General features: G+C 49.3%; 1 protein-coding gene across 3 annotated transcripts in view; it reads right to left on the minus strand.

Moving 5' to 3' along the window:
• MVB12B (multivesicular body subunit 12B) overlaps window positions 1-13,065 on the minus strand; it is a 42,343-nt gene that overhangs the window by 11,303 nt on the left and 17,975 nt on the right. For all 3 annotated transcript variants that reach the window (XM_065737360.1, XM_065737359.1, XM_065737357.1), the window contains one exon: window positions 7,251-7,348. In XM_065737360.1, coding sequence (XP_065593432.1) covers window positions 7,251-7,348 — 98 coding nt within the window. The remainder of the gene's footprint in view (window positions 1-7,250; window positions 7,349-13,065) is intronic.

Genomic DNA, 13,065 nt, shown 5'->3' on the forward strand with positions numbered 1-13,065 from the left:
AGTAACGAACAATGAGCAATGTGTTCTATTATTCTTTGTCAAATCACAGAATGCTACATTAGAATAACTCTGCTGGTCAATGTAATATAGCAGATTAAATTCAACTTCTGTGCGAAAACCACTGTAAAACAGCGTGATAAGAAAGCTATAAAAAATTTAATTTTACTCCAAACTCCATCAGAAAAAAAAAATGGTGTGAAAAGTAATTTTGCATAATCAGTACACGCCATCTGGAACAATTAACCGATTTCTATAGAACTATGAGGATCAGTCATATCTGCTTATTAAAGATCAGAAATTATACAAGTAATAAATCCTTGAAAAAACTGAGCGTACTCCCGCCTGTCAACGCTATTTTAACTTCAAATACTGAAGAACGCCTGATAAGGCTGAAAAGAAGAGATTAATATATGCAAATTACATCCAGCATTTAAAATCCCCAACAACTGTCTCCGGTTTTCTGTCCCTTATTGCTGCCTTTATGTTTTATTCATACACCAACTCACCTGTCACTTCGTAAGCTATAATATTATGGGGGTATTATTAAACAGCATAAAGCCATGCTTTAATTGGAAAGCTTCATTGCATTTTCCAATTATTTGGAGTAAATTAAAAGCAGATGCACATAGTTTAATAAGGAGTCTAATATCAGTTCCGGGAAATCAAAACTCATTGTCATTACTGTGCCGCGATAGTTTTGCAAACTGTACGCGATTTCAGGGGTTCTGAAAAGAAAATCTGTCGGTGCAATCTGTTAATTGTCACTCGGTTAATAACTGTTTAAATATCCAAACCACAGAGCAGCTTCCCATTTAAAAAAATGAAACCACGGCGCTCAGCAAAGCAAAACAAACACGGCGCAGCGCGGGGGTCACGCTCCACACGCAGCGGTGTGAGCCATGCTGGGCCCCGGGCCACCGCAGCACTGCTGGGAGAAGGCCCTGGAGCAGCGGAGCCGGGCACGGGACAGCGCAGAACGAAGGCACTCCACTTCTCACTGCACTCAGTGCCCCATGGGAACGGCACGTGGGCACAGAGCAGGGCGGCGCCGCAGCCAACGCCTCCTGTGTTCACAGCACCTGCAAAGATGGGACGGGGAAGACAGACGGAGCCGCTCTGGAGCAGGCCAGGTTGAGCAGCAGCTCACACGCTGAGCACTGTGCCTGTCCCACCGCAGCGGGCACGGCCGAGCGGAGCCCACCACAAACACTCCTCTGAACCCATTAAACACAGCATTAGGAACCACACCTCCCCGCCTGCAAGACGCAGCTGCAGCACTCTACATCAGCATTCAGCCTCCCTGCACTGCTGGTTATTAATAGAGCCTTTTGTGTTTTGACGGTGATCCAGGTCCCTAAGTCCAGAGACTGGGGATTGCGGGGCAGGAGAACAGGCTGACTTTAATCCCAGCCCAGCAAAGAGGTTTCAGCGCAGAATAAAGCCTGTGTCACAGCTCGTCTGCTTCTGGACCAGAACGATTAAAATTCAGTGCCACAAAACATAAATTTAGTTCTGCTTTGATTCTTAAGAAGCACAACAAGCGCACACGTGGGAATCTGGAGCGACAGCGCAGGGCCTCTGCAGAGCAGAGCTGGGTGCTCCAAACTGCTCCAGCACAGGAGGGACTGCAGAGCCACCACAAACTACACGGGAAGATGAAGATGAAGCAATTCTTGTGCAGTGAACCACAAAATGCCATCTTTCTTTTTTTCAGAATTACCTGTTTTAATAAAGCAGACACTCTGTGCCAAGCGAACCATTTAATTATCTGCAAAAATGATGAAGGAAAACAATAGTTTGCAAAAATAAATGACTAACCTCTGATTAAAACGTCTGTCCTCATTACATCCAGATGAAAGATACAGTATATTTTAAAGAAAGTGCACGCAGAAGAGAAGCAAGTGACAGTGGCAGCATAGGTAACCTGGTATTCGCAACCAGAAAGTTGACACATGGGCACTGAAATTTAACAAAGTCATTAATTTTTCTCCCACTTCTTCATCTAGAAAGACCACTGCTTCATTGTTTTCCCTCTCTGTGGCACGTGGTGCTCTCAGGACGGGCTGCACAGCCATGCAGTGCAGCAGGACAGCACAACCCGGCCCTGCTGTAAGCACGGGGGCTCAGAAGACATGGAGAGCAACATGCAAAATAAATCCTGCGAAGAAATCTGCCTACAAAAAAATGACAAGTCCTCTTGCTAAGATCAGTATTATCCAGTACAGGAAAGTAACTTTCTTTGCCTCCAGGAATCCAGTGGCTTTCAAGTTCATCAGCAGTTTCCATTCTCCACTGCCTCCAGAGCTCTGCACATTACACATCCATGTCAGCACAGCACGTTCCCAAACCCTCTGTGTTGCATGGGCCTGCCTCCCTGCTCCCAGCCCAGCAGCTCTGCCCCTCACACAGCTCAGCTCCTCCAGGAGCCACACGTAAGGGCTTGCAGTGGTGACATGGCTAGAAGCCACAAAGCAGTGAGGGTTATTTGAAACGCTGCACTCTAACAGGCAGCACAGTGTGCTCTGTTCATGTTGTTGTTGGTTTTTTTTTTCCTTGCAGCTTCCGTATTTAAATGCTCAAAAAAAAAAAAAGAAACTTGGTCACATCCAAGGGTAGCTGATCAGCTTGTTATCTCCAGGTGCTGCCAGAGCAGAGCAGCAACCTGCAGAGGCAGAGGGTGACATGACAGAAGTCATATCCTGCCCAGAAGGTGACAGCTGGAGCAGCATTCGGACGTTCGTGCACTGTTTCAAGCACAAGATCGGTCAGACAGGCTCTAATTATTTTGAACACACATTCTGATGGGGCTGTGCAGAAGTAGCTGATGCACTTCATGCAATGCAATTTCTTTCTTAACAGCCTGAGAGCATCAGACTCCAGAAGGTACATGCAGACTGTGTACGAGGCAGTCAGAACGGGCGCGTGCTCTGCAGCAGCAGGAGCCAGGAGCTGGTGGTGGGAAGCTGCACGGCACAGCCCGGACACGGCCAGCACAGTGCAGGGCCGGACAGAGCCACGGCTGGAAACCTCATCCTGCAGGCTCAGCAAACAGCAGCCAGCAATGTCCTGCCACGTGCTCCGAAAGGAATGTTAAGGCCTCGCTCCATCCCTAATTCAACTTGGCCACCTACACCCAGCCTGCAGGTCTCAGCAGACCCGGAGCGGGGCAGGAGCCAGCAGCTGTGGGCAGAGCGTGCCCCCCAGCAGCCCCGCAGCCCCGGGCCCACTCCGCCAGGCTCTGCTCCCCCTGCAGGTGACGCTCCCGAGGCGGTGCCATCCTGCCCTGACACACCATTATTAACTTCAGAGAGCTGCAGTGGCATTAAGGACCGTCCAATTAGCACAGGCCCGCAAAAGTATTCCTACTGCTACGTCTCTGTTTCTGAAAGGGTTAAAGCTGATTATTAGCATATAATTTACAGGTCCTTTCTCCCAGGAAAGAAATAATGCACAGTAAATGCCACATTCATTTTAATAATACATGTTACAGTCTGTGCCCAACATCTGCACAAAGGTAAAGCAGACAGATTTTTTTGACGTGTCCCACTCTGCCATCCAAACACAGCCTTTTTGTTTCTTAAGTGACGGAAGGTTTAATCAAGGAAGCAGGCAATTCATCAATCGGAACAAGGCTGCTCGCACCGCCCTGACAGCGCACACATGGTTCTGTGCAGAGGAAACCTGGCCACCTGTCAGCAGCACCTCTTACATCAGGATAGACAAATACACCGAGCGATCAATCCTCCAGCTCTTCCCATTCATTTCTTTGTTTTCTTATTATATTTTTCTTTATGCTAGATGTTGCCCTCATTCTCTGCAGGGATAGATGAGAGACAAGGCAAGCTATGGCTGTTTATATACTATCATAAAAATTTATATACCCTTAAAGTGACTTATTTCCCTTCTATTTGAGTACCGTTATTATAAATAATTTTTCACTTCATTCAGGAATTTTCCCTGTGTGTTAACATCAGCTGCTGCCTGCGAGCGCTCCCTTCTCCCTCTGCCCTTGTGGCTCCGATAAGGCAAAGCAGCAAAACGCAGCCTGATGGTGCCACAGCCTGAAATGAAGGCAGTATGTAGTCACAACAACATCTTAATTAAGCTGAAGGCCATGGAGAAAGTCTGTCCTGTGAAATACCGAGCAGCGTCTGCTGATAGGACTGCCTAGAGCAGGATATTCTTCTTTCAGCTGCTGCTCATTGGAACATGCATATTACACCTGTCAGCCCCCAGCACCGTGCTCCCTGCAGCACCACGCTCTGTGCAGCATCAGCTCTATTGCAGCTCCCCCTGCAGCAGCTCTGCACTGCAGGCACGGCCGTCCCGTCAGCATCCTGCCAGGGGCAGGAATCCCCCAGGTCACCCACTGCTTAATTGTTGGGACTGGAAACGACACCAGGATGGCCAAAAGCTGTAATTACCGCTTTCAGGACCATTATTTCCTCGACTCCAGCTTTGCAATAGTAATCACATTATGTGCGCAGAGGAGTGCAGGATGGTTCCAGTGGGGATGCGGCAATTTCTACCAACACTGTATTCAGATGGGACAGGCTGACAGCCGCAGCTCCCTGCACTCAGCGCAGCAGGCGGAGTCCTCCCGAGCATCACACGCTGGGGCAGCCCTGGGTGGCTGAGAACAACGCTGAGCCCTCAGTGCAGACCTTCAGCAACTCTGCAGCTCTCTAAATATCCTATCCCCTTCTCACCACAACTCAGACCAAGGTGACACCAGAACTAGGAGATAAGAGGCTGCCCGTAATGGCTTTTGTTTCCCCCAGAACCAAGAGCCTTCCATTTTGCCAGGAGCCAAGAGAGGGAGCCAGCAGCTCGGGAGCACACCAGCAACACCCACCCCCCATTCCCCGCTGCCACCTCCCTGCACTGCCAGGACCACCCCCAAGCCCCGGGAGCACTCAGGGCAGCAGTGTGGGAGCGCTCATAAATCTCCTGTTGCCATGGCACTGCAGGAGACACCAACACTGCAGCACAGATAAAAGGGCTGGCAGAGAACTGCTCCGACGTAACAGGAAACTTGTGAATGCTTTCCTCCACATGCCTTGGGCCAATCCGCCTCGGTAAGGTTTACGTACACAGAGGGAATTGCCCCAGCACCTCATCACGGCTGCTGACAAGGCTGCAGTGCTCAGAGGTATGCACGAAGATCCCTGCCAACACAAAGGATGTTTCATATGACAAAAGCCTTTCTTCAAAAACGTCCCCCAGCTGCAATAGCCATTACTCCACGTGTCTGCACGACAACTTGTGTAACAGCGCGCCTGGCGGGGAGCGTGCACTGGGGGAACAAGCCCAGCCATACACTGAGTGAAATGCGTTCGTGCAAACGCGGAGGACTAATGCCATGCCCAGTTCTGCAGGTCTGTTTTATGCTTTGCCTGTAACTACCTTGTAAAACATTCTGGATATTTGCAGAATGGGTTGTTTTTCCAGGCTGCTCATGCTGCAAGCAGAGGCAGTCCCAGAAGCAGGGTCATGGCAGCAACACTCGAGCGGAACTGCTGCCTCCACCAGTGCCTTTGATGCTGTATCAGAAGAGAAAACACAGCTCTGCCATCCTCTGTGCAGGATGGCCTCGTGAGCACAACAACAGAACGTGCTTTCCCTTACATTTCTAAATCTATTAGGGCCGGAAAGTAACAAGAAAAACGAGTACTGACAAGAATTATGCCACTGCTATATTCCATCTATTTAGGAACCTGAAGCTGCAGTTTCAGTTAAGAGATTACCTCTTAAATAACCCTTCGATTATGGTACATGAATTAGTGCCATGTTCCCACGTAAGAAGTGTCACTCACTATTAACAGAAAGGACCTGCGAGCGGAACATCTCTGCCACCACCTCTTCTATGATCGCGCACAAGCAGTACCTATTGTACAGCCCACCAAACCCACTGCTGCTGCTGCTGGGTTTCCAAGCTGTCCTGCCAATCTGCTACAGCCAGGTGAAGGGAGTTCCCTTCCAGTAGGTTTTGACAGTCAGGTCTAAAGCCAACATTTTTCTTCCCTTGCAAAAACGTTGCAACAAAGAGAAAACTGCAGCTAAGTGTGTTTTGACTGTGGCCATCACAGTATTTGTTCAGGCCTAACAGTGCCCCAAAATAAGTAATTTTAAGGAAAACTCTCCCACACCGCTTGGCTGAATTAGAGTACAAAATAGCCCCATAAGAAGACAGGCAGGTGAAGTGCACTCCTGTGCAACAGCTGCACCAACGCTCTTCTTTAGTTTGCAGAACCCAAAGTCCTTCTGCTGCACTGTTAATAGCTTCCAGAGTGCAGAGCTCTCAGCACATCCAGGAGCGAGACTGAAGTGCAGCTCTGTAGAGCATCGCTGCCTCTTGGTGCTGGGCCCCAGAAGCACACTGCATTCCTTCTCAGCATTCGCATCTTCCAAGAAATCATGCACTTAAAGACAGGACCTCCACAGAAGAGCAGAGGTGTCAGGGTCAGCTCAACGGGGACCTGAGCTCCAAAACAAACCCACCATGTGATCCTGAAGCACAGTAATAAATTACCTACACCCACATGGGCAGAGGTTTGGGCTTGAGCCTCAGCACCCTATTTAAATGCACATCCTCCCTACAGACTGTGTAAAAATAAAAACCAGCAGAAATATTCTCAGGCAGTTCCACACCAGCATCTGGAAGCCATCACCAGCTCCAGCATTAGCATACCAGCCTGGATTAGCAAATGGAGTGTCACAGCTACAGAGAGCACATAGTTCTTAAAAGTAAAGCAGAACAACCCATATCCTCATTTCATCTCAACTTTAACTCCACGTCTGACTTCAAATTTCCCCGAACGTCACTGTTTTTAACAAATACGTGGCACGTAGCAAAGGACTGTGTGCATGAAAACATCCCTGCCGTGCAGGATGAGCCTCCTGGGACACGTGCTGAGATGTCCGACACAACTCACCTGTGAAGGCCATGAAAAAGCTGCCAAGCAAGGTTTGTGGCCGTGCTGCTTTCACCAGATCTCTCACCTGGAGGCACCGTGGGCAGCTGCATCCCCCCAGCACTCAGTAATGCCTGCTCCTAACAGCACTCCTGCCCAGGCGTTGTGTGGCCCCTCTGCATTCCTGGTGCTTGATGCTTAAATGGCACCTGCACGGATCTGGGGGTGCATTCCACAGACACCACCCACCCTCCACTCCTGCAAATAAGCCTGCTTCAACCTGGTTAACCTTCTGGTTACTGAGAAGCAGAGAAACCACGGTGTGCTCCAGCTTACCTGATATGGCATACAGGTTTGAGTGCTGGTGCTCCAAGTCCAGGCGGCTGCTGTGACCTTTGCCTCGAAAGCTCGCGGGAAGTGTCAGCGAGATGTGCCTAAAGAAGACACAGGGAGACAAGGTTACTGCAGAGCAGAAGATGCCCCATTGGTGGTGGCAGCTCCAGAGGTGCCCCGGGAGCGCTGCCTGCTCCCTGTCCTGCTGCAGAGCAGCCAAATGCTACCCATCACCACTGCTGCAGGCAGCTGTGAGCGTGCCCCACGACTCAAAGCTGGTTTTTTTCTAGTACTAATCTCAGATCCATGTGAATTTTTATAAAACATTATCATTAATCCTCTGGATCACGTTGCCACGTGCAATGAAGACGCTCACAGCAGGGCTCAGCCTGGCACAAATGCAAAGGCAGGGATCAGACCCATGCTCTCAGCCAGCAGGTCTTATCTTTCGAGCAAATCATCTGGAAACTGTCTGCCTTACTAACAAGGCAGATTTTGCAAAGAACCATGAATTGTTAGATCGCGATGCAGCTGACGGTGAACAGCGTGGATAAAATAAGAAAAAGCAAAGATGAGTTTGAATTTGCTGTTCTTCCCAGAGCTATTTCTAACAAAAAGATGGTGTGAAAACATTTTCGATTTTGGCTACCGGTGTTCTCTTAACACAGAATGCACACAGGGCTCTGCCAGCAGAGGCAGTTTGTCACAGACGTGCCACAGAGCAGAGGAGTGCTGCCTGTGGGCACTGCAGGCTCCTCATTGGTTTGGGTTTTCTGCTCGTTTCCTTTTTCTTTTAATAGCGGTATCCAGAAACGCTTTCTGAGGCATCAAAACAGCCAACAGAAAGATCTGAAATTCTGCTGCTCATACTGAGGACCGTTTCCAGCATACCTAAACAAAGCAGTGGGAAATGTCCTGGACATAAGCAAAGCAGAGATCTATTTGAAAACAGCCAACTTCTAAGCAGTGTTTCAGAAGTTCATCCCCGTGCGGGCTGCAGGAGGCTCCACCTCCCCAGAACCGACTGCTGCACTGAGGTCCGTCCTCTCCCCCTCCTCCCCTTTTTTAAGAGCATGGCATTGCGGGGAAAACTGGGAAACAAAGTTTAATTTCTTTTAAATTAATGCAAACTTTGGCCAAGATCGATATAACTTACACCCAGTAAGTTGACTGCATAATGCATTTTCCTTATCCGCCGTGAAAGCCAAATCATTCTGCATTGTGGAAGACAAAACAAACAAAAAGCAAGAATGGAAAAAGAGAGGCTGCCATTGAAAAGCAAGAAAATCCCAATTACGGAGTCCCCAAGTTCCTAAACACATATCGTGAAAGTATGTGCAGCTCTGTGGCATATGGCAAATCAATTACTAGTTTAAATTTTAAAACAAAAACATGGTAAATGTGCTGCAGAAATAATCAAGAACAACGGTTTGGTTTAGATTACAGCGGCCACTAGAGTTTTGAATACAATTAATCATCATTCCAGGCGATGGGAAGCCATATTGACACTTATTCCTAATTTGAATATTTAATTAGGGTGAAGTTCTTCATCAAATTATCAAAGAACCGGGAGGAAAGCCTGAAAGATTTAAACAATTACCGCTTTAACCCCTCACCAGCTGCTCTCCTGCAGGCACACGAGCCTTTCCCCAGCGCTGCAGAGCTGCGCCGTGCTCGGGCCACGCGGGGACAGAACCCACGGCACCGCTGCCAGAGCACAGCCCCCCGAGCGGCACCTCAGCACCGAGCCATGTGCCAAGGCAGGTCCTGGAAGGAATGGAAGTGCCCAGAGGCCGTGGCAGGGCAGCGTGCCGTGGGTGCTCCTCCTGCAGCCCCGGCCCTTCGCGTGCTGTGTGCGTCCGTATAAGAAAACCCCTTTTAATGAGACGCAATATAGTTATGAACTCTCTGGAGCCATAATTAGAGCAAACTAATTGAAGTTGTGTTTTGACACACTTTCCAAATTCACGGGTGCTGCATGACATATTCACAACTCCGCTGCTGCACAGCCATGGTGACAGCAGAATCATTAGGCTAATAACGCTTATTTGCATTCTTACCACGCCAGCAGCACGCCATTAAACACCGCTCCACACTGCTCGTTCACTGCGAAAGTTTCCACTGAACGATATTAACAGCAATTATGAGTACTTCAGTGGAATCGCTCATGTCAAGGAATGGCAACTCACGTGAACTATCCTAGTGCCAATTATTTTCTGTTTTGGACTATCAAAGAAGTGATGTCTGCCCTCTGCCTGCACTGCAGCAGTGGGTGCAGAGCTGCTGTCCCACAGCAGGAGGAGGAGGAGGAGGAGGAAGAGGAGAGGAGGAGGCAGCGCCCGCTGTGGGAAGGCACAGTGCTCCCACACAGGTTAAGAGTGGGGTTATAAATATGCGTTCCTCCCCAGTATAATTTCCAGGCAATTTAAATAGAAACAGCCACACCTCCACGATTCAGGCCAGGTTACATTTAATTGTTCTCTTAATCGTAGTTTTTCCTTTATTTGTTAAACCAATACACAGTGTCCACGTGCAGCAGCCCCAGAAGCAGCACACGAGGAGAAGCTCTTCAGATGCAAGCAGAGAAGGTCTGAGGTCTGCACACATCATGGCCCTTTTTGAACGTTTCTAGAGAGAAAGGCATAAAACAGGGCCAGGAATGGCCAGCAGCTCCAGCCCAGTGATCAGGGACTGTCTGCGCGGAGGTGATGGACTGCTTTTGAAGTTAGGGAGAAAGTACTCATAAAACGTTAACAAAAGAGCACAGGGGGAAATTCCACATATCAAAGGGTGCTTCATAATTCATATAAAAATATCAACCACACATAGCAAAAGAGCAATGGTAGGCATTTGGTCTCCAACTGGATTAGATGAAGAGCAGTCAGGCAGCAGCTCAGGGGCTGCCCCACGCCGGCGCAGGCACAGCACACACCGCAGCCCAGGTCTGCCCTGCACGCTGATGCTGCTCTCAGGAGCAGTGCCACAGGGACTGCAAAGTCCCACAGCAGTGCCCAGAACAAAGGGAACCCCCCTTCCCTCATAGCAGCTTACACAAAGACTGCGGAAAACCAAGGATAGAAAGATGAAGTACATTCAAAGCTGTAGAAAGACAAAAACACGCCTACAAGAAATTAATGCTGGGCTGTACTTCTCAAGAAGCACAGTCCCACTTGAAAGCTCTGCCTGTGGGAACAGGAAAACGCCCGCTCCCGAGAAACGAGCCACGGGCACTGCACCACTGCTCACCTGGACAGAATGGATCTTCCAACAGCAGGCAGCTACGGCTCCGGCCACGTGCAGAACCCCATCCACAGCCCTTAACTTTTCCTGTGCTCAGGCCTGTGCTGCCAGAACACATACCTCATACCCCAAAGAACTGCAGTGAAAAACAGACCCGTGTGGCGGGGACCAGCTCGGGTAATGGACTCCATTCCAGACAATCTATTCTAATCGTGTAAACCAAATATTTAAATACTTTCTACAACCTTGCTGACCCTTTGCCTAAAACAAGCACCATATGGGCTCTGCAAGCATTTCATCTCATTCCAAACTACTAAAATATCCCGTTTCCCAAAAATCAATGAGAACTGCTGGAGCCAGATTAAAATTTTATAAAAGCCCAAATGTGTGAGAGAATGAAAAGAGCAATTCCTCCCACTTTCACGTCCAACCCGCTCGTTTTCTCAGCAGGGACATGGCACAGCAGCTCAGCTGTGCAGAGCTGCACGGGAGCGCGACCTGCAGAGCCGCAGCCAGGACGCACGGCGCGATGTGAACCACGCTCCTGCAGCTGCTGTGCGCGGAGACTAACTCAGATCACAGAACAGAAGTAACCAGGATGGAAGAGCTGCCAAACAACAGAAAAAGACCAACAAGTTTAACTTACGCTGCTTGGAAGTCTGACCTGGAGCACACTGAGCTGCTCCGGGCAGGGGGCAGCGCACAGCTCAAGGCACTGTGCCCGTGAACAGCGCAGCATCCCCGGCAGCAGCGCAGCCCTCCCCTGCTCCTGTGCTCCCTGGGGCCGAGAGCCCTTGGAGCAGCACGGGAGAGCTGTCCAACAGCACAGCTTCTCCACAAAAACGCAGTATGCGCAGCACAGGTTCTGCGTTAGGGCTTTAAATTGTGCCAAATGAATCAGAGCGGAGCCGGGACCGCGCCAAGCCGAGTCCCTCGCTGCCCCGCGCCGAGCAAACAGCCCTGGAAGGCTCATCTGGGAAGAGCACGCTGTCAGCACTTTGCCAGTAATAAATAATGACAGCCCAAACACTTTACTAAAAGCAATAAACTCGAGAAGTGTTTTGGAAAATGGTGAAAGTGATTGATTTAAAGAAGGAAATATCTGAACACAACCACATGCACTTCGGGGTGAAAGCACAGATTACAAATCAACAGTGGCAGAGATCATATTAAATACGAAACAACATACAAGTTTTAGGGGAAAAAAAGGCTCAGTTCCCCCATAGGGCTTATTTAACAACCGAGAACACAGCCTCCTTGAATGAATACCTTTGGCTCTATTTAACGACCCCACACTACACCCTAAAGAAAACGCCTTCAGGAGGATTACTATACCAGGAGCAGAGCTCTATAAAGAAAAATGATTCTAAGGATACTGAAGCCTCTTCACCCAGAGCACTCCCCAGAACTTTTCAATGCATCCTCAAAATCAGCCAAATCAATCCAACTTTTCCCAACTACAGAAAATGTCCCTCTTTCTCAAGTGCTGCGAGGGAATCTCACGCCTGGAAACCACTCACACTGTTTAAACATTTTTTCCTAATCATCATTTTCTGACACTAACACGTGCTGGACTGCGACCAATTTTTGCACGTCTTCATCCAGCTGAGCTGGATGCCAGCCATACGGTCAGCGTAGCTCCATAACAGCCTCCTGATGGGAAGCAGGCTCCGGACCGATGCGCGCCAGTGCTGCTCACCGTCGAGTGAGGCACGAGCGTGGGCTCACACAGCGTACACATCACGTCTGCCTTCAAACCTGCCCCTCACTGGAGCTACAGCAGCGGTCTGTGGAGGATGCTCCTCCAACGTTCAACACAACGCTCGTCTCAATGGGCTTTATCCACAGCTTTGATGCCCTCCCAGTCCTTGTGCCATCCTTGCTCTCTTACAGGGTAAATACTTTAAAAAGAATTTTAGGCTGCGTTTCATGATTCAAGTGATCTCAGCATTCAAGTCAAACAATACGTTTTATTAGCTGCAAATTAGTTTCATCAAAAGAGCTCTAGAGTAAAACTTCTTAGAGAAACATATCTCCATGCAGAGCGAAGGGCTCTGCGAGGGATCGGACTGGCAGAGCTCTCAGGTTTCTGAACGGCTTCCAGTCAAATCAAAGCCATCCACCCCACAGTGCTCTTTCTGTGGCAGTGTTTCAGAGCAGACATGGAGGCAGACCCCGTGCTGCCAGCAGGCTCTGTCGTGGTTCGATGGCAGCTTCCTGCAGTGCTGCCCCTGCTCCTCCCTGGAACAGCAAGTGTCGAAACCTCAGCACTTTCTCCCCTGCAGAGACTCCTCCAAGAAAACTGTTTTAAATGTCTTCAAGAAAAAGTCAACACTGATATTTCTAAATATTATTGTTGCTACTTACAAACCAGGGAAAGCAGCAGCTTCCTCTGCCCGCAGTCACCGCGCTGCAGAGCGGGGCAGTGTGCCACGAGGCCGGGGCACAGCTCTGCTCTGTTAGCTGCCACCTCCTGCACATCATCAGCCTGCAGCAGGCAGCCCCGCGCTGATCGCTTTCCAAGCCCACGGGACAAAGTTCAAACACCGCCAATACATCAGTTTGAAAAAGTGACTTC

This window comes from Cyrtonyx montezumae, unplaced genomic scaffold (assembly GCF_038088225.1).
Source record: "Cyrtonyx montezumae isolate F1298 unplaced genomic scaffold, pur_monq_1.0 scaffold_20, whole genome shotgun sequence".
Lineage (NCBI taxonomy): Eukaryota > Metazoa > Chordata > Aves > Galliformes > Odontophoridae > Cyrtonyx > Cyrtonyx montezumae.